This window comes from Struthio camelus, chromosome 7 (genome assembly GCF_040807025.1).
Source record: "Struthio camelus isolate bStrCam1 chromosome 7, bStrCam1.hap1, whole genome shotgun sequence".
In the NCBI taxonomy this organism is placed as follows: domain Eukaryota; kingdom Metazoa; phylum Chordata; class Aves; order Struthioniformes; family Struthionidae; genus Struthio; species Struthio camelus.
In genome coordinates, this window is record NC_090948.1 from 31,951,242 (window position 1) to 31,976,886 (window position 25,645).

The following is a 25,645-nucleotide window of genomic DNA, read 5'->3' on the forward strand; positions in this document are numbered from 1 at the left end:
TCAAATGTAACTGTAAGGATGGGTGCCACAAAACTATTTTTAGGAAGTTTGAGAGGGTGAGTTCCTTTTGAGTTACACAGAAGGATACGTCGACTGTTTGCCTTGGCTTTTTCTACCTGTTGCTCTTCTACTGGACTTTCAGGACAGGTTTTAAAGAGTTACCTGTTAGACTGCTAAAATTCCTAAGTAGTGGGAGGCTGACACCCTAATTCATGTTAACAATACTCGTTGCTTTTGATGTAATACTGCTGAAACATACCTGGGCTTACAGAGGCCTTACCTTTGATACCAGTCAGATCAATTCAAGAGTAAATGCTGCTTAATCCATGTTTGAGTTTGGGGATCTGGTCACCACAAGAGAGGTTCTGGCCTGAACATTTGGGATCGGCTCCAGTTGGCTATGTGAGAACTGACCTGTTACAGCACAGAAGGTGTATGTCAGTGTTGCATTGCTACCGTTGAGCAATTCAAGGTTACAAATGAATTTCCAAACTCAGTAGAGAGGGATTTGGATTTCAATGGCTGATTTTAGCATTTCAAATATAAGAAGTACTGTTTTAGGTTTAATTCCCACATAGGCTGAATATGACCAACTGCCCCTACCACCACACTAAACAAAACAGTGATAATAGAGCTATGAAGAGCACCATGAGAGAGTTTTACAAAAATGAAGTGAGTGAATCCTTACAGCATGCTATGAAAGTAGCAAGCAAATGCTGCTTTGAGTATAAGGAAATGGTGATAAAAGAACTTACCAAAGACTTTATAAAAGCAAATCACTACCTGCACGGGCTTACTCAGTCTTGGCACCTAGTCTGTAGTACAATAACACATTCTGGTAAAATAAATCATTGGATGAAAGGTGCTATTGCAAAGAAAATAATAATTTTATTTTTCTAGGATCTACGCAAAATGAGCTAATTGCTGACAGCATCATTTCTCTTGTTACTATTTCTCTTTGTGTTACAATCACAGCAACATTTGGGATGACCTGTCATTTATTTGCTCGTTCTTGGCAGAGGAGCCAGTCCCTTTGAATGCAATTTAATTGCTGGGACTGATGAGGAAGTTTTAACTTTTCGATAACATTAAATATAGTTTAGGTTGTACTTTTCCCATCACTGTTTTATTCTTCCCTCTAATTTAGATTTCTGTTACTATAGGCCTGCTTCATTTTCTGATCACTCTAATAGCTTTGAAAATATTTGAAACCATTTATTTAAATATGAAATCTCTTTTAATATAACAGCTATGATTAATGTCCTGTTCATCCAAAGACTGTAGCAAAATGTAATTTTATTTACCATCAAAACTGATCAAGACTTGAAAAAAAATCAGTATGGCTAAATAATTCTACTTTTAGGGAAGGCAACAATTTAAGGCTAAGTACCAAGTTGTCTGGAGGTGCACTATTTGCCCCGTATTGTTTGCCTTGCAGATTTACCATTTGTAAAGAGCATTTGTGTCTCTCTGGGGGCAAGTTCAGAACTGAACTGAAATAGCTGAAACTACTTAACAGAGGAAATTCACTACTTGGATGCCTCACCGTCCTTCTTCTTAAATTTGACACACTGCTACTTTTGGTTAATTTCCAGGAGAAGTTAAGCATGAAAAAGTTGAAAGCTTCAGACTTGTTACTAAAGGAGTTTGCAGGCTTGTACCTCTGCGGCAGAGCTGCCGGCACACAGGTCGCTTGGAGGATGGCTGGCATGCGCCCCTGCCCATCCCTGCAGCAGTCCGGGAGAGGAGGCCCCAGACTACCCCTCTACCACCCCTCTTACCCTGAGGTACATTTTAAGAGTTTATTCCTAACCATCTTTATCCCTTTGGTAGCATGTGGAAATCACTGCAGAAACAGCCCTTTCTTTGTCACCTCTTTGCAAAGACTAGAGCTGCTTTGTGCAAACTAAAGGGCAGGTACATCCTAGTATGTTGGTCTCCCTAATGTCCAAATTGGACACTTAGTCAAAATGTATCCCAGCTCCCTTTCAGCCCATGTACCCAATGTTCTTCCTATGCTAGCCAGCATATGAAGGCAGGGGAGGCTTAACTTTTTCAGGTTCACATGAAATTGCTAAGCAACTTGTGCGTTGCCCCTGACTCCTCCTCTTGCACTGCACTGGTGACTGTCCTGCAGAGTACCAAAGGCCTGTGCAATTAGGTTTTCCTCAAGTTAGTAGAAACATGAGACACATGGCTTTTTCCAAAGCAGAACTGAGGAGAAGAAGTATTGCTTGTAGGTAGGAAACTATGCAGTCTTAAGAATATGAAATTAATCTATAACTTGATAACTAATAGATAATTGCTAAGCATTCTGGTATAATCAGCTATGAGTCTTGCCCATAGGTAGTACAGTACCTCAGATCATTTTTACATTTTTTTGCTATTTAGACATTGAATCAAACATAATATAAAAAAATGTTAAATATAATACACATTATTTTACATTTTCTTCCGCTATTTTCTTGAAACAGCAAAAACTGTTTCATAGAAGCACACAAATTGATATCAAAGATATGTACAAAGGGCTACAGATGTGCCAATGTGTCCATGGAGACTTAAAATAAGTATTTATGCAAGATTTCAAAGGGCACTGCAATGGAGAGCTGAACTAAAGATATTTAAATCTATATTCATACTTCCTTGCCTCACACTGGTAAAAGTACAGGCATTTCCAAGGTGCGTCTTGTGTTTTGTCACATGACGATATCCATAGCCAGATCATTTATCAGCTAACCCCTAGCAGCAGTGTTCTCCGTAGTGGACAGAAGTTTCCATTACATGGGAGAGCAAATAGCTTAGAAAGCATAAACTAAATACGTCAAGGTCTGAAATGTGGCATGTATTCCCTTTCTGCCTGCTTAATTGGGATGGAGAGTATTAATTGAGATGGAAAAGTGCTGGCTTCCTGGAAAAAAATTTAAGTGATTCATAGTAGTAAATAATTTTAACTCTCTTGTCTGTTGAGGGCTGATTATAGTTTTCTTCGTTTGCTATTGTTATCAGTTTATCCCAAATCTTGGTAAGATTTGAATTTTGATTTCGGGCCTATTCCAAGATAGACTGCAATATATTGAAAGATTTTTGCTGACTTCACCATGCTTTGGATCAAGCCCCTTTAATGGAATTTTCAACATTTGCTTTCAAATCTTTCTTCCTTTGGCATCCTAAATTTATGTTCCTGGTAAAAATCTCAGGAGGTACAAACATTGATGAGCGCTATATACATCTCTGTTGTGTTGCAGTGGCTTCAGTATATCACAGTGATATTTTTGAGAACAGTCATTATATATCTCTGTACAAAATCATTATTAAGTGTGTACTTACGGGACTGATACAGTACCACTAAAATCAGAATTTAAAAACTACTTTGATTTTATTATTGCCAAGCAGAATTTCTCCCATTGAAATTTATGGACAGCCAAGAGTGGAAGATATTGAGAATTTAGCTTGGTAAGAAGTGAGTCAGGCTTTTGGGATTTCAGTTACTTAATAATAAATTCTTCCAAGAAATGTATTCAGATTATTAACATTTCCTCATTGAAACATTTTTTTCCAAGTTTGATGGGGGGGGAAGTTTTGCTAACATTATGAAGTATTTCAATTAATCATTACAGACCATGCCAAGATAGACATTTGAATTGTATATATTCTTTGGCATAGAGTCAATTGTGTTTCTGAATATTTAGTGGCAACTCTGGCATTTGCAGGTAGGCTACACATGATTTGAAAAAGATGAGGATGTGCTGATTATTGAGAAGCAATCAACATACTTGCACCATGTAAAGAGATTGGTGTATTTTACCACATTAGTTTAGCCATGGGATTGTTATTCAGAATTTATATTAGAGTGAGAGAGAGCAGACTCTTCTCCTTATTCCCGAAATTAACTGTCACTCATCTCACACCTGTACAAGACTGACCTAATGCTAACTGGCAGCTTACTAACATCCCAAATTGCTGCTGCGCTTTTGAACTCCACAGTAGATTTCTCCCTCACCGAAACTCGCGGTGTTCCTCCTCGGCTGCCAGGACCCTTTGTAACACGCTGTGAAAAAATACAAGATGGAATACTTTGGGCTCTACATGATGCACAGGTATATAGCCCAAGCCTCTTTATAACAAATTAATTGAAAAAAGTTAGTCTGTTTGTCTCGCCTAAGGGCTATTTTAGCAATCAGAGTGGAAAAGGGTGCTTTGGTTCTGCGCACTCATTTATGGGATCAGTGGAAAAATATTTATATGTTTCATATGGAATAAGGAATAGAATTACATGCAGACCTCAGACAAAAAGCAAAGTTGTCCCTGACTGTGAACTAACCATTAGGGAGACGTATGTTGTAGCTGTGTTGGGGTTGAAAGCTAAGAGGAAGAATGGAGTGAGACTATTCAAATGCCCTAGTTTGGGAAAATACCACTGGAATGTAACATGTATTGAAAGAACCAGCCACAGTTCCAATACTTGTGAAATTCTATTTTGTTTGCTTCATCCAATTGCCAAGCTGTCAGAACACAGCAAATAAGGTGTGTGCTGTAGGAACTCAGGCTTTCAAGAGAATGTTTATGCTCTCAGCTGCTGGTAGTACCATAAAGCAAGGTAACTCGAGAAGTTTTGATGTTCACAGTGTCAGATAATATTTAGGTAAATTAATAATGAATGTCTTCAGACATTTTGTGGAGTTGGGGAGGAAAGAATATAAATATGCCTTCTAAATATAAGTGTACATTGGATTTGAACAAAGGCATCTGAAAGGCATATTGTTTTCGTACTGGAATGGACATGGTTCCATAAGGGTCTTATTTTCCAATTACAAATTTTCATTGCTGCTGTGGACTATTGTGAGGATGGTTATTCTGCGATTATTGGAACTGATTCCATGATAAAAGTTAAAGCAAATCTAATTCCTTTAACTAATTTATTATATTTAACGATTTAAAGGCTATGTCACTGTAAATCATTCTGCTGTGTAGAAGCATATATGAAGCCAAAACAGCCAAAATTTAAGCGATGTGTGATAAACAATGCAATATATGAATCAAGAACGTATCCCGTATGCATGTGTCATGCCAGTCCTTAAGAAAATACCACTTCTGACTTCATCATAGATAAATTATTTAATTCAGTCCCATTCACAGATGTCCTCAAGGAGATTCTTAGCCAGAATCCTGGGGCATTTATATACAGAATAAATGAAGAAAATAAGTCAAGAAAAATAAATTATACATTGTTTTCTGATAATGATAAACATATTTCCAGAAAAAGCAAAGAAGCTAGGGTATGATACAGAATGAGTAGGAAGAAATGCAAGTGAAATTTGCAAAATACCTATGTAAATTAGAATTAATGTACTTAAAAGATTCAGTTTAACAAGAATCAGCAAGTGGGCTGCTTTGAGAAACAGATTATGATTTGAATATTAATTCTTAAGGACATAAATAATCTGGAAGAATTTAGATTTTATATTTTTATGCACATCTTAACACTGTAACTCACAAACAAATTACTACAGGAACAAGTTTCCATGCTGTGCTTGTGTTCAGGTGTCTGTCTAGGTGCATGGCGTAATTCTGTACCACTTCAGAGTAAATGTAAGATAGCTTATCCTTTCTTTTACTGAAGGATAACCTACTTAAAATAAATTTGCATTTACTGTGGGGTTAAGGGGAAGCTAGTTGGAGCTTACTGTGTTTGTAGTCATTTCATATTTTTAGACCAAAGAACTTTCTTGAAAGAGGGTGGTACTGAACGATAAGACCTTCATTAACTTATCCAGATAATGATCTGTTTTTAAGTAATTCAGTGAAGTAGGACATATTGAAAGGATTCCACAATCAATTTCAAAAACAGTCACTGTTTGACAAACTCCAATGATAAGAATAGGAAACTATAGGAAAAGGAGCCTGAACAATTGTTACTTGTAACACATGAAGTCTTTCAATATTAAAGAAATGTCTATGCTTTGAGTCGTCTTAATGGTATGACATCCTGATGCCTTTCCATTACAACCATTACAAATTTCAGGAGCTGACAGCTTGAAAATCTTAGAGGGAGAAGCACACTTAAGACAGATGAAACAGTATAAGTCTTCTGGACTTAGTCCTGAGAAAAGTAAAAGCTATCTGGCTTGTGAGTGTTGTAAAACATTTTTCAAGTGTTATGTTCTTCCAGGATACATGTGTAAATTGTTTGAGACGGAATGCAAAGAACAATTCATATAGAGCTTAGCGAACAGCCATAGGGTTGTAGAAGAGGCAAGAGCTAAAGGACATGTTGTACAGATGGCACAGTGTCAGGAGCAGAACAAAGGTACACGTGGTTTGCAGGGATGGTGCGCAGGGCAGGTGCTCGCTTTTGTAAGCATCTGGTTCCAGCATTCCATGGCAAGTCTTGGATTCCATTAAGTCAGTGACAGAGCCTCTGGTGATTCCCAAGACTTCACTGTCTTGCTCATTTGTTTGCTTTAATGGGCATCCATTTGAGTCCTGGACAATGCTCAAGTGCTTATTTCTAAATGCTTTCTCCTAATCCTTTTGCTTCTTCACCAAATTAATAGAAACCTCTATATTCATATTTTCCAAGGCCAAAGTGCTTTTTTTATGAGAAAGTATTTAAACAGAACACCTACTTGATAAGCCACTTCCACAGATTTCCTAATAGCTGTTAGCATAGACTTGTCTTAGGGAAGTAGCCAAGGTTCAGCTGGTTTGCTTGAAGTGACAATAATCTAGCTGTCTACTTGATGTAATTTTCATAATGTATTATAAATGCTATTAACATTCCTTTTGAACAAAAATTCAAACATGGTATTTTTCAGCTGTGATATTTATTTTCTATATTTCTGTATATCCAGAACAAACATTTCACATTTCATTTCCATTTTTTCTGCTCAATTATTCTGTATAAATATTAATACAGTGTTTAATGAACGACTCAGGAACTTGTACTGATGTGCCAATACCAAAAAATGACATGAAGGGAGAAACAGTGCAGAAGAAGGGGTTAAAAACATCTGTATATATGTTTTTCATAGAACATTTTCTAAAATTTTGAAAATAGTAGTCTAAGGCAATGAAACCACCTTTTGGTACACAGCTGTTAACCTTTCAGTGACCATCCTAGCTGTTTATATGTCGTGTCCAGTGAGTGAATGAAAGGGACACATTTTTCATCACATTAAACTTAATTCCCCTCTGCAGGCATAGATGAAAAAGCCAGAGCAGTTTCCATGTCGAAACTTGTCCGGCAACATCCTGGTCGCTGGAACCTCGCTATGTGCCTGTGTCATCAGCTGCCCCCCGGCTGCTGAAAAGGGCTCTCTTTTTGTTGCAGGTGTCTGGTATTTTTCCTTTTCCTTTAAGGAATCGCTTTTAGAAACAACAACACAATGCTGCTTATTGCTAGTTATCAGACAGCATCAGTGTCAGAAAAGATCTTCCCATCCTAAGCCATGTCTTTTGCTAGGAATCCTCTCTGAAGGTGTCTCCACCTCCCTCATACACACGCACACCCCTCTGCTCCCCCCCCCCCCCCACCACCATGTCTGTTTTGACATACAACTGCAGCCTGTGCCCCACTAGGTTACTACCCACAGGATGGTTTCAGGAGCTTTTTTCTTTCTTTTTTCTTTTCCTTTCCTTCTTTCTTTTTCTTCCTCTTCTGGCCTCCGCTTGCCATAGCATACACCCTCCCGAGGGGTTTGCCTGGATCATTTATTTATCTTGTGCGCATTAAGAAACCACCATTAGGCTTTGGTGGGAGGCGCCTGGCTCCGTGCGCGCTGCCTGCCTGCACCGCGGCAGCAATACACGAGCGGAGCGACGCTGCGAGCCGGGCTCTTCGCCGGATCCGTCCTTTCGCTGCTGGGTCGCTGGGGTCCCCCGCCGGGGCTTTATTTTGATTTTTGTGTGTGTGGATTTTCCCCCACCCCGTGCCGGGGATCCTCGCCGGAGTTTTGATGCGGGGCCGGACTTGAGCGCGGGCGCGGAGCCGCTGCGCGAAGCCGCGCCGCCTGCCCCGGGCCCCGCCCGCGGATCGGCCTCCCCGGCCCGGCGCCGGGCGCGGGTTGGCCGCGGGGCCGCGGAGTGGCGGGCGCGCCGCGCCGCCGCCCCCCGCGGAGCGGCCGGGGATGCTGCCGCGCCGCGGCCGGGCATAGGCGGGAGCCGAGCGGGGCGGGGGAGGGAGCGGAGGAGAGGAAGGAAGGAAGGAAGGAAGGAGAGAAGGAAAGACAAAAATCTCCCAGCCCGGAGGGGAGAGACGAGAAGGAGCGGGCGTGTAAAGGAATGTGTCTGCTCGCCGCCGGATCCGCGCGCTTCGGATAAAAAAAACGAAAAAAAAAAACCCCAAACCGAGGAGGCTGATTATTGCGACTTATTACAAGGGAGGAAGAAAAAGACGGGAGAAGAGGACGAGCGAAGAGGCAGGAGCGGGCCGCGCAAGAGGAGGGCGCCCGGCGGATGGCGCGGCCGCGGCCGTCCCGCTGACTCGGCGGCCGCGGGAGGCGGCGCGGCGCGGGGCATGCCGGCGGCGTGACTGAGCGGGCGCTGCCGCCGCCGCATGCCCCCGGCGCGCTGATACCCCGCGGCCGCGGCGGGGCTGCGGACGGCCCCTAGGATGAGCGAGGGGGCTGCCGGCGCCGCGGCGCCCGGGGCAGCGGAGGCGGCAGCGGCGGGGGGCCCGGGCGGGGATGGGGCCGGGGGGCCGCCGCGGGAGCTGCGCTGCAGCGACTGCATCGTCTGGAACCGGCAGCAGACGTGGCTGTGCGTGGTACCCCTCTTCATCGGCTTCGTCGGGCTGGGGCTCAGCCTCATGCTGCTCAAGTGGATCGTGGTGGGCTCGGTCAAGGAGTACGTGCCCACCGAGCTGATGGACTCCAAGGGGATGGGGCAGGACCCCTTCTTCCTCTCCAAGCCCACCGCCCCGCCGCGGGGCGCGGAGACCACCGCGGCGGCCGCCGCCACACCGCGGCCGCCCAACCGCATCAGCCCCCGCCTCACCACCATGAGCAGAGCCCCCCCGCGGCCCCCCGGCACCCGCGGCCCGGCGCGGGGCGGCCAGCGGCCCACGGCGGCGCGGCCCCCGGCCGCCCCCCACACGGCGCTGCCCGCCACCGGCCCCCCCGGCACCGCCGTCCTCGGCGCCCGGCCGCCGCCCGCCGCCGCCAGCACCCCGCCGCCGCCCGCCGGGCCCACTGCGGCACACGCTACCTCCGCCTACAAGATCTACGTCCACGACTCCGCTCCGTCCTGGACGCTGTCTCCCTTCCAGGAGTCCACCACCGCCACGCCCGAGGCTAGCACTACCCCCAAAATCCGTAAGTAGAGCGAGCTTCCCACGCCCCGGGGCGCCCCCTCTTCTCCGCGTGTTTGTTCCCCCCCGCATTAAAACCCGCTGTTTGCTCGGTGCCGGGAGGGTCGCGCCGCTGCCATCCCCGTGCTATAGGGAGACGCGGTCGCGGTGCAGTCGCTGCCTGGGGAGCTCCTAAGTTAACGCCGCTTCTCTCCCTGCCCGGGTCCCCGGGCAAGTTCCTCGTTTGCGTGATGGATGTTCAGACACAAGCAGCCATTTGAGGTGACTAGGTTGCACTGTGTTAGTGGAAAGCAGCACATCCTCTTCCCCTTCTGAGCTGGTCTGAGGAAGGTATTTAGGAGATACCAGGAGATGCCTGAGCAAGAGGGACAGGTGATGGCCCCCACCGTGGTGGTGCCTCTCAGGAGGGCGCAGGCACGGATTCTGGGGTGCTGTGATTAAGGTGACAAGGAGAACAGTGCTTCGAAGTCCCTCGAGTAGGTTGTGCTGCGTCTCGCCAATGACGAGAGTTTTCTCTAGCTTCTCACACAGTCACTTCTGTTGAAAAAGAAAACCTTTGAAACAGAGTGGGCTCCCAAAGGATGTCCCCTCTGTCCCAGTGCTCGGCTGCTGGAAAGGGCTGCCACCAGCTCCAGCCAGGCACGCCGTGGACATGCAGACACAGTCAAATCTGAGCGAGGCTCCTATTTGTAGCGTGCCTTCCACAACCTCAGCATGATCTTGCTGTTAACTGACTGTATTTTAAGCAGAGGAGGGAGTTAGTTCCCCTGATTGATGGTTGCTGACTGACTCTCATCACCCTCCCAGGCACAACCCTAAGGATGCAGATTAAATTTGAAAATTAGTTTGGATTGGGTGCATCAACTTTCTACTTCCCGTAAAGGTTATCTAGGACAAATGCAATCTGTGCCAAAAGAACTTCTGTGCAGTGCTATTCAGTAAAATGGTTAATTATCCTGTATTATAGTCTTGTGTGTTTTCTCAGCTGCAGTATAGGAAACGAGGAGCTGTGTGTCCTCCATTAACTCTTAGTGGTTTCTGCTAGGAACGTCAATTCAATTGAGTGCTACCACCTGAAATGCTCTTACAGCCAATGGCTCTCCTTTTGCATACTAATCCATGGTTATTCCACTAGAGGATTTTGTTAGCTAGTCATTTACACTTTATTTTGTTCGTTAAATCTATTTGCTGATGAGCCCTGGGACAGAGAGTAAATGCATAGCAAACTGATCTTGTGAATTCACAAAATAGGAGGAATAGCAAATTGGATGTGGGTGGGTGGGTGAGTGAGTGTGCAGGTGGCGGATGGCTGGGAAGGGTTACAAATAAAACTGCCACTAAATCAGAACAGCAAACAAGGCAGTGACTTGCTTCCCCAGTGTCTGTCGCAGTAGTTGAGAAAGAGCTGTCCTTTACAGGTGTGTAGAGCCTGCTTGCTCTGTAGATACAAGCTAAGGAAGCTGGATGTTACCAGAAGGAAAATTTCTTGCGGAGCTGAACCCTACCTCTGCCATTTGCTTTTTTGCTTTGACGGATGGAGCTGTATATGGCACTTTTTCAAAAAACGTACAAAGAGAGTGTCATTTTCAAACCGTGGCTCTGTTCTTAAGGCTTACATGAACCAGAAATGGTACTTGGTGTTTCCAACTGCAGTGACCTGTGTGTGTCTGAAATGCTGCCTGGGCTTGCCGGATGGAATCTGTCTGTGTCTAAATGCTACCTTGCAATCTCTTCCTTTGTCCTGGTTCTATCTTTTTGGGCATGTAACGAAAAATCCACTGCAGTTTCCACTGCTCTGTGCTGGTGCCTTATAAGGTAGAGATGGGAATCCTGATAAGGTAGAGATGGGAATAATACCTTGATTAATAAATAATGGTCAGCTGGCAAGACTCTTGCATGGAGGACCATGCAAGACATACAAAGGAAGAAAAAAAAAAACAGTCTTGAAATGTTACCATGTTACCAGCAGTTGCATAGTCTTATAAGTAATATTTGTTTTAGAGAGACTGCTAATATGTTTTACAGCAGGGTGTTTCCCCTCATTAAATACAGCTTGTTTATAGGATGAAATGCACGAAGTGCAAATCTGGTAGAAATTGACCCTGTTTAGGCACATTGATACCAGGGATTATCATTAATGGGAGATTAAATAGAATACATTAAAAAAGGATTTGAATTTATAGGGCACGTGGAATTTTTTTTTGAAAGCCTACAGCTGTACTTCCCTGATACGTGCATCCTCAGAGATGATTATATGTAAAATTATCTGAGGCTGCAGTATCAACTGGGAGGGAGAGGGAGAATAAAGGTGATCTCTTTTTCATGAACTGCTGACATGGTGTGATCCTATAACCAAATATCTGCATCTGCCACTTTGCTTTGATTTTGGTGACTAACAGCTCTTAGGAAGAAAGAAATTTTTTTTAGAACAAATTCATCCTCATTTTCCAGGTTGAGCTGCATGTTTCTCCTGTGCCCATTGCTCCAGCTGCTATTGAAATGAGAGTCATGGATCCCGTTGTATCGTATGAATTCAAATATGGCATGACAAAGCTGGTGCCCCAGCTTTCCAAACAGTGCACACCTTTGTGTGATCTTGTGGCTTGGTGAGGCATGCATGGAGGCAGGGGTCATAGATTATTTAGCATTTCACAGCTTTTAAGCAAAGAAGAAGCTGTCTTTATTGCTTCATGTTGCAGTTTATTTAATCATTTTTTCATGTTAAAATGTTGGGCTTAATATATGACTTTGGAAAATAGAAGGCAAGTAAGGAGTTATTTCTTCAGAACGCTGGATGATTGCCCACCTGAAGTACATGTTGGTAAAGCCTTTTCTCTGTATGTGTTCATCTGAGGAGATGTTGTGAAATCTCTCACTTTTTTGTGGGTGTGCATAATGATAATAATTCTTGGTTGTGTTTCACTCAAAGTCAAGCTATCTGTTAGCTGTTTTGAAAGTTCTTGATGAAGATCCTTCAGGTTCTGACTAAGCAAAAGCTACTTACTCATCTCTCTGTCATGTGTCTCTCTGTGTTTCCCATGAACACACTCAGACTATGTCATTTCAGCATGAGCCTCTTTACCCAGCATTCAACATTTAAAAATAAAATAAAACAAACCACTCATTGATATAGGAGGAGAGTCTAGCCGGTAGGTTGGAAGAATCTGCCGACTAACTGAAACGCGCCAGTGAGGTTTTACTTTTATCAAGCCATTGGCTTCAGTTCTGAAGTGTCATGCCCTGTTTTTTCCAATATGCATTTTTCATGGTGTTCTGGGTTCTTCAGCACTGCTATTATCTTTAAAATGAGATATTGTACTTAGCTGAATTCACATAGGAATTCTTGTATGGAATAGCACTGTGATTTTGTTTATGTTCGTATGACCACAAGCGAATGCAGAGATCTGAGGCCAGGCAGGCAGAGCTCAACTAATGCATAGTAACCAAGAAAAGAGATGTTACAGAAGTCTTAATCAATATGTTTTGTGAAATCCAATTGTGAGCTTTTTTTCATGAGTCCAGACTGCAGTCTGAGTATATTTTGATTTCCTATGAAAGGATGGTGAGATTTTCTCGTCCAGTCGTTTATCCTAGCCATGTCTTTCATCTGTTTGTTATGCACAGCGTGGGTTCAAGTAATAAGCATCTGGCAGATGAACTGTTACCAACACTGACATTTTGGTGAAAGCTGTTTGTTGTATTCTACACTGACTCAAATATCTTTTTCACATTAAGGATGACACTTAGATGGAACTGCGGGGTTTTCACCAACTGGAAGGTGTTGTGGGAGGTGCCAAGCTGTAGTAAAACCAGACCTACACTTTCCAGAGCTCTGAAGTACTCTGCCAACAAATGACATGTGTCTGAGAACACTTCACATTATTGTCATGAGCTGTCATTGAAATCAAGGGGAGCGCACATGACTGGAAAGCTCATGCCTTCCATGTTGACTAAGATTAGTATGTCAGTTATTTATCAATTTGTAATGCATCAAAAGCTGTTGAATTGAAAAAAATACTGAAATGAACTGGGAGTTCTAGAAGCACTTACTTCTCTTCCTCATTCCCACTTGCTTTCTATTCACGTACCATGAGTCAACATACCCCAGACATGATTAGATTTGTGTTTTCCATCTTAAACACTTGTCAACGGGAAGGCTATTGTCAAGATAAAAATAATAAATACAGACTTGAAGTCACATCACTAAAATGGAAGTAATTATCATCTTATTTTATTTTTCGTATTTTAAGGTTATATCTTGCTTCATCTGTTTCAATCCAGTTGGATTATATTGGACTTCATTTCATTTTCTGTTTATAAACCCCTTTATTTTTATGCTTAGGAGCTAGCACGATTATCATTGTTTAAGGAAGTGGACTGTTTTAATAAAAGTCACGCTCACAGATATGTACACATCTGCCTGTTGAGATACATTTTCTTTATGGAGAAGTATTTACTGAGAGTTGTTGGGATGCCCTGACCTAGGAGAGCTTTCACAACACAGGTGTCGTGAGAGGAAGGGGCGTCACTGAAGCTATTCCACGCTGCCTTTTAAACGTGAAGAAAATTCTTTTGGGGGCTGTAAGGATACTCATTACATTGATCTAACCTCTGATCACTGGTAAAAGCAAAGGCTTGCATTTTGTTTGGCATAATTATTTTTTTAGCATCTAAATAGGGACATTATGTGATATTTTATATGTTGACAACAGAATACCATTATTAAATTTAACTATTGATTCATCACAAAGTATGCTGAAGTAATGTCAGTGGTTTGTCTAAACCCACAGAAAATGGAAATTAAAAATTAAAGCAGAAGACCTGTCTCTATCTACACTATTGTGTCTAGCGTTTGCAGTACGTTCATCATCTGAGTCATTGCTTTGAAACCTCCCACAATGCCCAGTAAGGCATACAAGGATTGGTATGGATTTGGCTCTGCTTTTATTTTTAAATTCTATAGCACATGTGCCTTTCAGGAAGTATCTAAAGCATAGTGTTACTTAATTTTGCTAACTTTTCAATGACTTGTTTGGAAATAGCACAAGAAATTGTGCATAGTAAAATTATGCAAGACTACTGGATCACAAAAATAAATACATTTAAACTAGAAGCTCCTGTATGCCACTGAGCCCAGTGATGGTTTTGTTGTTTTTTCAGATTCTTCTGTACTGTAGTTTTGACAAATTTATGATACTCCATCTTAACCACAAAAAAAATACAAGCAGATGTGCGTGCTTATGCACGTTACCTGAGTTCAAGGAGGATCAGGACCTCAAAGACGACAGTAACTTCAGGACTAGTCTCTGCTAAGCAAGGAGACTACTTTGGTTGTGGTACTTGTCCTTGCAATACCGTTCAGAAATAGACACTGCACTTAAATATAAATGTAGTTGCTTATCTTAGGAGGCTTCATGGTAGCTAACTGGAAATGAAAGCCAAAATATCATGCATCTCTTCACTTTGAAAGTTTCCTTCCTGTTCTGTCCGGGTGGAAGGGATTCATTGTTACTATTAAACATGAACACCTTTTTTGCATTACAAGAGCAGTTAGGAAATCCAACAAGATACTTTGTATTATGGAGACTATTTGTTACATTGACGGATTTAGTCATCGGAACAATATGGTGAGGGTTAGAAGTGCAATCTAATAGGAAAGCTGTTCTTCAGATCAGAACTGTGGCTGTGCTTTTTCATTGCTCAAAACTATATTTCCCAGGCTGCCATCTCTTAATCCTCACTTTCATACGTTTACCTTCCCCTCCGTACCTCATCTCAAGCCACTCCACTGAGTAAAGTACGTCTGCAGTGGAGGAAAGTAGCTTCCTGTGAGGGATGATCAGGCAGGCTTGCCAAGCGAGGGTCCTTTTCAGCAGAAAAAGAAAAGAGAATGAGCATCCAAATGGAGTTCTAGGTAACAGAGAGAGAGAGAGAGAGAGAGAGAGAGAGAGATGGATAGACAGAGAGAGAATACATGCAAAGAGGTGGGCAAGCATTTTTGGAGCAGTTTTTTTATAAAACAGGTTTGTGGGTTCCCTTAGGTAAAATACACTCCAGAGGAGAAAAATGAGTAAGGCACCCATAAGGAAAAATGAAATAGAAACTGCATTTATATATTTTTCTGTTGAAAGGAAAGTAAATTTATTTAATTGGATAACCTTTCCCAGGGAAAAATACATTTGCTAAATGCTTATTGCTATATGTTTAGAGGCTTGCTTGTTTCTTAAACTTTGTCAATATGCTTTCGGCACCCAAGGTACACGTGCTCAAGTTACAAATATACATTAAATAAGTAAAATTTAAAGATTCTTGTCTTCCACTGTTCCATCTTTTAAGAAGTCTTTCTGTCTGCAAAGGGCAGTATTCTGCACTTTCTGTGCTGTTTCTCATGCAGCTCATAAACATATGGAGTTCATGACTTTTAGATCCTTTTTACAATATATTACTCTTGATTTTTTGTGTGTGTGTGACATAGTTCTGATGTCTGATTGCTAACTGCAGGAGACAAAGCATTCAGCTTCAAAGATATTTCACCTGGTTTTATGTTTTTAGCAACGTACCAGAATTCTTTTTTAAAAAATCTGAAATCATTTATGAGTTTTCCTCTGAAAAATATGTGTTTTATATTTTTGCAAGAATTCAACCTTTAGAGGAAAAAGTGGAATGGAAGTGGGTCACTGTTCAAACCTTGCTATAAAATCTCTAAAAGAAAACATACCTGGATAAAAAGATAAAGTGAAACTTTGGACTGAAATACATCAATAAATTCCTGTCCTAGCCCCTGCAAAATAAAACCAATAACTTGTAATGTCTGTTCTTGCCCTACCATTTCCTTTTTGATTGTTCCTCTTTTTGTTTTATGACTTTTCCTTTTAAAATTTAAAATAGTCTCTTAGTTAATCCAAGTGATCTGTTGTCCCTCCCAGCTTGTATTTTACATGCTAAGATTCATGTGGAAGAGGAACATTAGTAATGCTTATATATTGGCAGTCCGGTAGGTGGTTTTTGTCTGTAGAAAAATGAATTGATGTTTTTATCTGTTTGAAGACATTTCACTGAGGCATTTTGTAACTTTGTTAGCAAAGAATTGAGAAAGAATATCCTGGAACGTTCTTTGAGTTTAAGTAGTTTGCAGTCTTTGATTTTTGTAATGAGGTTATTATATGACACAATTTTGCAAACATATAGGCCCAGTTTAAGATGTGTGAGTGATGCCTTTTCTCTTTTGTAGAATTATGCATCTGCAGAGTCAGGGTCAATTTATGTGGACATCTGTGTGATTAAATCTGTTACTGTGCCTCAAATTGCAGTGTGAGTACTTACAAAATGTGCTTGCATAAGTAAATGTACCTCAGCTTTGAAGTGTTACCTTTTAAAAAGTGTCAGCATTATTTAAATGTGCTTGTTAGAATTGAATTTCCATTAGTGTATTTTCTTTTCTTTGTTTACTATTACCATGAAAAATTTACCACTCTCCTGTTTACTTTTTTGCTGCAAATATATTCTGTAGTAAAATCTTTGTATTCTGAGGATTGTAGTTGCTTCGCTGTGGGCTGCCAAGAGGCGTGATGGTCATGGACTTTTTGCATGTCGCTTTTAAATGATTTTCTTAGATCTGAATTTTATATTTTTTATTATTCTGTAAAATTAATACTTCTAGTTTCGTACATTATTGTTCTGTATGCTACTTCTTCAGCTAGATACTGACTTTTTTCCTAACGCATATAAATATAAAATGTTTTCTAAAATGTTAGAGAAGATAAGTTGTATTTTAAAATTTAATTATCTTTAAGAATAATATGATTAAGTTACCTTCACATTTTTTCATTTCACATCATCACTGGAAAGCTCAAGATTCTAGAGAACTGAGCCTTGATTGCTGCTTGTTACCAGATAGAGGGGCTATAGCACTGTGTAATAGCAAACCATTAAATTAGTATTAATAGCAAAGTGCTTTTCTTACAGATCTGATTATTCTCATTGATGTCAGCATTTGTAAAGCAAGCATTTGAGATAAGATAGGGTTATTCTCTTGGAATGTCTTTGGTGGTCTGTTCTTACTGGAATGGCAAGGGTTATTTCTAACTCAGTCGGCAAGTGATGTAGAAAACATGCAATCTAGTCTGCAATTGCTGCCTCTAAATATAATCAGGATCTTAACAAAAACAAACAATTTATATCCAAAAATGTTACTAACCTGCAAAATGTTATTGCATTGTGCAGTGCACATGTTTTGCTTAGATCTCCCGTGTTAACGTGTGATAAGATAGCATTTCCAGTAGCATACTCAAAGTGAATGATGCTTGTAAAACCTTGTAACCTTCTCAGTGGCTGAATAATACTCAAAATGTTAAATGTTGAAAAATGTGAAGGGAGGAACTTTGTTTTCTCTCCCCTTCTAAATCACAGTGCAAGTGGGTAGAGAGATAGGATTAAAATGGCAGTAAGTTATTTCCTAAGTTTTGATTTGGGAATTGATTATGTAATACTTACCAAAAACAAGGTATTAATCATCTTCTGAAGTGATGTGTTCCGTTACTCTGTTTCAAGAGTAGTGGTATGTGGAGAGGTAATTAATTTTCTTTTTAAATCTGTTGATGAATTTGCAAAAGAGATTTGCAAAAAGATTTTTGTTTGAAGCCTTGGTTGAGACAAGCTGCACTGAAACGCTGGTAATTTTTCTGCCGCTTGACAGTATCAAAGATGAAGACTTTGTGCTGTCAGGGTTCAGTGGACAGTGCGTTCAGAAACTTAACTGAGGGGATTATTCTGATGAATGTCAGTGCTCCTGACTTAGGAGGTTAAAGGTACTTTTATAATTATTTCATCAGTAGCTAAACCACATTAGGCTTTAGCCTGCAATCTGACCCAGCTGCATAAGAGTTATAGTGTTAAAGCAAAATCTCCCTTCCCCCTTTTTTTTCCAATTAAAAAGACAAAATACCATATATATATGCGTACAACAGGACTTATTAAATTAAGCAGTCTGGTTTCTCTTGCTTTTATATTTTAATCTTTTTATTTTATAACTTTATGTTAATAGAAAGTTTCATAGATTTCAGCAGGCCATCTTTTTATCTCTAAGACTGAATCTCCATGAAATAAAGCTAATTGTAATTAATTTCCATCAATCAAAAATGATAGAAAAATACATGCTGCAACCTAAAACAATGCATAAATCCTCACATGTTTTAACAAGTCAAGTTACTCAATTTAAATGCTGTTTCTGAGTTTATAACTTTTTAAAATATACCGCTTATCTCAAAGCAGCGTAGAAATGATGCAATCTTTTATTAAGCTGGATTGATGTACTTATGTGGCAGGTTTTCATAGTGCGCATAGGATCTCTTGCCACCGTGGTTGCTTTGTTAGGAGGTTACTCCTTTGCCTTGACTAATTGTTTTCTGAGCTGTGAAGATGAAGACTTTGACAATTGTGGTGATGGTAGAAACAACAAAGAAAATGCATCATTCACAGGATACTTTGAGTCATAAGACAGGCTGAGCAGGGAGGTCTCTGCATTGGGGCAGATGGATGTTTGCCGCTTGGTGCCTGCTGCCCCCTTGCCCGAGGGAAGAGTGGTGGCGGGGGCGCAGGAGTTGGCAGCGTGAGCTGTACAGCTCCCGGGGTGCGGCACGAGAAAGTCTTCAGCACAGTTCAGCCTGATTTGGGAAGACACAGCCTTCAACGTTAACTGTTGGGTTTTCCCTACAGAAGCTGACAGAAAAAGACGTGTTCCTAATACCTTTTCATATCTGGAGCACATTCATTTACAGAGGTTTACTTAGTCCTAAATGAAAAGCAACAATGGTAACTTAATATTTTAAATTGGTTTTGGAAATCTCTGCTGCAATTGGGAACTCTTAAAAGTTTCAGTTCTTGGATGGTATTTAATCTGTATATATAAAGCTGAAATTTAAGAGTCTCTTATGTTTAAGGGAGGGAGAGGAAGAAAGAAGAGTCTGGCTGATATTGTAATTGTTATTTTATGAGAGATAAAAGAGGTATAAGAAATTGCTCGTGCCTACTGCATTTCCGTTACTAAGTACACCACAAAGGTTGATAAACCTGATGTTTACATACATTTGATAAGCTGTCACCTTGACGGATGTAAGGGGTTTGTAGCCTGTCACAGCTTCACTGTTAAAAGGTGCCTCTATAAATGTGAGCAAATAGAATTTGAGGAGCTACTGAGTAAAGGCTCCTCGTTCCCAGTTTGTTTGCAGTGCATAATTTGGAATCATGAGCAGGCATCTATTCAATTTTGGTGACAATTACAATGCATATATCTCAGACTTTAGCAACATCCCTGGCTGGTGAACAAGGTATGTATAGAAAATGAAGTGTGTTGGACAGGCCCAAACTACAAGTGCTTTACCATACAGTGATTATTATGAGAAGAGTCCTGCAGTGAGGATGAAGCATACTAGGTCATAAAAAAGAATAATCATTCCCATGGAATTGCATGCTGTGAGAATTTCGTCAGTTTAAAACGGTGTGGATTTATTAGGGAGCTTATTTTTTTTAATGACAATCCCATAAAGACAATACTGTAAGATTATGTCTAATTAATTAAATACAGTACATCTGAATTATTTAGAGATTATTTTTTCAACAATTTTTTAGCATTCTAATGCTCTCAATATTTTTTGTGGTTTGTCATCCTATTTATTATTGCAGTCTGTATGACAGCAAAAAAATCTTGGCCTTCTTTCCTTAATAAATACTATTTTAAAAATAAATGTAGTTTATTTTGTGTAATGATATATAGTAAACAAGGCGCAAAATTCAGTAGTTCAGCAAAAAATGAGTAGAGACAGTAAAGATATCTGGAAGACATAGATTTTAAAGAGAGAAAAGCTATGTTGAAGAGGCTGCTCTAAATATGATCTGATTCAGTAAAAATATATTCCACAGCTTTGTGCATCGGTGGTTGTGGCTATGAAGAAGAATAAAATGCAGAATGTGAATTAGAATCTGAGGAGCCAGTCTCATAAGTAATGGAGTGTTCAGTGGGAGCTGTCATTCTTGCTGCACTTCCTTAAAAAGCAGAACAGAGCACAAATAGACATTAGAGGAATGCTTTATGTGAGAACCAAGAATTAAAACTTGTTCAAAGCATTTAGAGTCCAGAGTATAATTAAGCTCTTCTAACAGCAGGTCTTGGTCCAGCTTTGCACTTGTTAAGGGGTAATCAAAAACTTGTAAGTTCAGATCAGGTCTGCATAAACTGAGGTTAGGATAATTGGAAGGGATAAATACATTAAATGAGAGGATGTTAGATTAAATAAATATGATAAGCAATCTCAGAATTAATTGTTGAAATGGGTTCATGTAAAAACAGTATCTACAGAGTATCATAAACTCAACATTCCTTCATATCTTTGTTTGCTCTTTTGCATGAAGATTTCCTAAATTGCAGAAAAAGTAATCTTTCCTGCTGCTTGTGGAAAAGCATATGTCATAGTGGATAGATGGAGATAGTTTGTGTAAAGACAGTGCTTAAGCTTGAATCAGCTTTTGTATTGGACTGTGGTCTTTGCAGCTCTGCGCTTTCTTGTTGCAACTGAATGAAACTGTCTTGACTTTGATGGAAATTTTCCCATTTCCATCAGGAAAGAGATGACTTTGAGGGTGAGAGTACTGTGCTGTTCTAATAGACAACTGCTACTGAATACTTCATTTTCACAGTCTGCAACTCGTCCCCCAAAGTTGTTCAAACATCCGTATCATTAGTGGACTGTAGGTTCCTAGTTGCTGGAAATTGGGAGGTCTGGAACAACTGCTTCTTTTCCACAAGCTCATGTTTTCTTATTTCTGAAATAAACATGTGATGAAGCACTTCAGAATATACAGATGAGAGGTGTGTTAAAATGAATGTTCAAAATTAACAAGGAAATACAGTTTATAAATCTGATTCTAAGTCTCCAAAAGTACCTGATAACATTGATTGTGCCTCATTTTCAATAACTTTATAATAGTGAAACGTATTAGATCTTAATGTTAAAGTGATGGAAGTTTTATTTTTTAGATGATTTAAAAATGTATCTTCAAATGTAGTCAAGACATATCTTGAATAGCGGAGGTGTGTCTGTGCACAAGACACCCTGTAAGCTCCTTTCTCTAGTTAATAAGTCTTTCACTTTTGTCCTGCAGTGAGTTGAATCAAGTTTGAATTTGGGGGACTCATTATGCCAGCAATTGCCTGTAGGGCAATCCTATTTAAATCTGTTTAATCTTAAGTCTATAGTCAGTTGCCTCTGGGAATTTTAACAACTATTACGTTTTATCTTGCTTCTTGCTGTCTTGTTATATTTTAGAACTGAGTGTTATTGTTCCATATCTCACATCAAAAGGAAGAAGCACATTCAGTATGGTGTAGTCTTCTATACATAGTGTCAAAATGTTCCTCGAGTAGGTGGGATCCTTAGCCTAATCCAAAACCAATGAGATAAGTGAGAATAAGCGTGCCCTAGCAAACATTTAAAATAAGCAGTTATGAAGAAGCGACTCGCTTACCCTGATCTGTTGTGTTGCGTTTGCTCGTATATAACTTTTAATAAATGTAGCAATGCTGTTCTCTAAGAAAAAAAGATCTGCTCTAATAAGAATAAATATATTCTTCATTAGAGGGGGAAACGGGATGGGTGATGAAGCAAGGTTTGTAGGGAGAGGAATTCTCGTAGACCAATTAAAACATTTGAAGAAAATTGACAGGTTTTTTTTTGTTGTCTCTTTGCTGTTATGTGATGTACTGATTTCACTTCCCCCCTTTTCTGCCTCTTTCTAGTAGCAGGATTCTAACATGCATTTTTAGATATCTTTTTAATTACAAAAGCAATATTTTTCACAACTTCAACTAGTATGATTAGCTTTAAAGTGTAAATAGATAGGCGTAAAGCTTGCTAAGCGTTGTCCCTATTTCCTTATTTGTCCTGTTCTTAGCTTTAAGATTGGAGTATATGGTGCACATCACTAATGGTGGGATATCTTTTCCCCTGGAGATCCTGTTTGAGGTCATTCCATGGGCGCAGGAAGTGGTTTGTCTGGGGTTTGGTCCTGTCCTTGCCAAAGGAATGCTAGAGCTGTGTTAGTTTTAATAGTAGGGCAATAGTAGTGACTAGTGAAGCGAGTGGAAGCTTCGCATTTGGCCTGATACAGGGCGCATTCAAACTCCATCAATCTGGCACAGTCGTGCAGGGCTAGCGTACTCACTTCACTAAACAGTGGCCTAATGTCTGTCTAGAAGTTTTCTGACAAGATTATTATGTTCTGTATTACTTTAAAGGATTTTTGTCAATCTTGATTTGTAATGTGTACATCACGATCTCTTTACCTCAACATGAAAATGCTAAAAAACAGTTTGCAGTTTCAGAGCTAGGGTATTTTACTTTAAAAATGACATAAAAGTTGAATCTTTCCAAGTGGTGTATTCCCTTCCTTTCCAGGTATTCCAGTTGTGATCTTGTGTCAAGGTGCTCAGTTGGCAGTCAGATAAGCATTAGAAGCACCTGAACAATTTTTTTTTGAGGATCTTGATTAGAAGTGGTTTCCTTGGTTTGAAGATTTCAAGGGAATCATAAGTGCAACTTTGTTAATGACAGTGTCATCCGTAAGGAAAGCTGCACTGTAAACTTCGGGTCCTAGAAGGAAAGAGTATCCATAAAACTTTCTTTAAAAAAAAAAAATGTTTGTGCGATGAGCTGTTGAAGTAAGATAATATTTTGTAAGTTGAGGCGGCATTTAGGGTCTAAACTGCTGCTGTAGTGATCCTCACTGGAGGTTCAAGGACCTCCTCAGTTGCTGTTTTGACCCAGTAGTTTATTTAATATGAAAAAAAAATTGCTAATGTAGATAGACACTCATATTCTGTACAATACCAGTCTCATCTCATATCTTTTTTGTGAACTTCGTGCAAGAGGTTTGTTTGGTTAGAATTTCTCTTCGGTAGTCTCTATTCTAGAAAAGTATTTGTTTTTCAGGAAAAAAGATCATGCTGTTTCGCAGCTTCATAGTAAAACAGTTATATGGGAACTGAACTACCAGAGGTTTCAAGGTCATTGCTCAATAAGGGTTCACATTAAAAAAGACAGAGATCTTGGATTCTTTATTGACAGTTTAGAGAAAAGTAATTCACTGGAGTCCTAAGCACTTTCTCTGTAAACCATGTGAGATGCTACCAAATGACCAATTTATGATGGAGGCAAGCAGTTTGCCGTATAACTAGTATGCGTAATCACTGTGAAATACATCATAGAAATGGTGATTTTATTTTTTTAGAATATTTTGTAAACACACCTAAAATGAAGAAAAATCATGCAGCATAACTGGAGTTGTAACAGAAAATCAAGATATGATCAAAAGAAAATTTAATACTGCAAATTGTTTTGGGCCTAATCTTAAAATAGGCATGAAATCTAATAGTTTCTGCTGCATCTGTTTTGGTGGCTTCTGTAGAATCTTCTAGATAGGGACATTAACGTTTATTCCCATGTGACGTATTGTTTGGAGTGTATGTACACAATACCACCTAACCGAAGCAGCCTTTCCTTGTTTTGTTTTGGTTTGGTTTGGATTTTTTGTATACACTATGCCGCTTATGTTCTGTTGATGCAGAGCAATATGCTGTGAATGCTGTTTCCAGTGTTCTGCACTGATCTTCCCACTGATGCTCTTCAATAAAGTATTTCTAGAGATACCCAAAGAGGAGAGCAGGACAATAGAGGTAGGAGGAGAGGTCTTGTGCTCAGAGAGAACTAGAAAAATGAATTTAGAAGCTTGGGGGATTAGAAAAAACAATGAGCTTGTATACATTATGAAGAGTTAGCATGCTTTCTCATGAGCCTCATTTATTATGATAAAACTCTTGCCTGCTGGTGAATTATTGAAGAGCTAAGCAGGAAATTGCCCTAGGATGACTGCAGTGTGCCCACAATAGGGTGGCACGGTCTGGGATCAATTCCTGTTGCGCTCTCCAGCAGCATCCTGTAGCGAGGCTGGGATGGGTGCCACTGCTAAAGAGAGGTAATATGTATAAGCTTGAGAAAGAATTTCATGTATCATGGGCCTTTTGAGGGGATCTTTTCAGTTTCCCCAACAGAAGAACTGTTTTATTGTCCGTTTGACCACTGCCTTCTGACTTGAATGAACATTTCATTTTAATCCTCACCTCCTGAGAGCACTGTGCACCAGCCTCTGAGCCATGTGGAAAAGCTACCACTAGTCTCAGGGAACAGAGGATCATGCCCCAAAAGATCGTACAAGCCTGTTCGTGTTAGTGGTGCTCACAGTGTTCCTGATTTCCTTTTACTATTATTTCATTAAAATACTTTTTTTCAAAAAATATATCTTGTAAGACACCTGTGTCTCTTAAGCTTCCACCTAATAAGAAGAGAATTCTAAATTGAGAGCATCTCGTGTAATTGTTATGAAAAGCTAATGGTGGCAGTCTGCCTTGCTTGTTTCCAGCTCTGTACCATCTGTCTCACCTCAGTTTCCTTTTCTCTGCTTCTTACTGCAATAGAGTTAAGGGTACTGGTTAAGGTTATTGCAAAATATATTTTGCTATTTGGTTACAGCTGAGCAGAGAGAGCAGAGAGAATGCATCTCCTGCATTCAAAGCTCACTTAATTTTGAAAATTATTTTTTATGGAACTTCCCTAGTCTACAGAAATCTTTTGAAAATCTTTGGGGAGATAAATATTTGGAATAGTGAATGGCTTGAGGATTAGGACATGCAAACTAGGAGGTGAGAAAGGATGAAGAAAGGGTTTTCATCTCGGCATTTCCGTGTTCAAGATGATTAACCAAGCAGGTTTGTTAATCTGTCACTGTTGCTTGAACTATGACTTGACTGTAAAATGAGAATTTTTCTGACAAAAGCTGTGGTCTAGTGAAAAGTTTCACTTTCAGTGAGATGTCATTGTCTGACCTAAAAATATTTTCTGTTAGAGTATCTTGGCCCACCTTTCTTTGTGAGAATTTCATACTTACTCTGTTCTTGTAATGATGATGAGATGGTTCTGGTTCTGTTTTTTTTTTTTTTTTTTTGATTATATTTTAATTTTTGACAAATGCCCTGGAATTCACAACGAGCTTTTCCTGATGTCCCTTTTATATAAGTGCTGTATCTTCTCTATAAGTGGTTCCTACTGGAAATATTAAGCCTATATAGGAGATATTTCTCCATCATGTTCTGTGGTAAAGATCAATGCAGAGAAGTCATTTACTTTATCTGCAGTATCCATAATTTATGCCTGATCTTTTAGTGGAATATCTGATTCTTTCATAGGCTTCCTGTGACTGATACACTTAAATACCTTATTTATTTATTGTCTT

The 25,645-nt window shown here is 40.1% G+C and overlaps 1 protein-coding gene across 2 annotated transcripts in view; it reads left to right on the forward strand.

Annotated features, from left to right (window-relative positions):
• Positions 1–8,611: 8,611 nt before the first annotated feature.
• Positions 8,612–25,645, forward strand: part of NRG3 (neuregulin 3) — a 427,522-nt gene continuing 410,488 nt past the window's right edge. For both annotated transcript variants that reach the window (XM_009688061.2, XM_068950622.1), the window contains exon 1: positions 8,612–9,311. In XM_009688061.2, coding sequence (XP_009686356.2) covers positions 8,612–9,311 — 700 coding nt within the window. The remainder of the gene's footprint in view (positions 9,312–25,645) is intronic.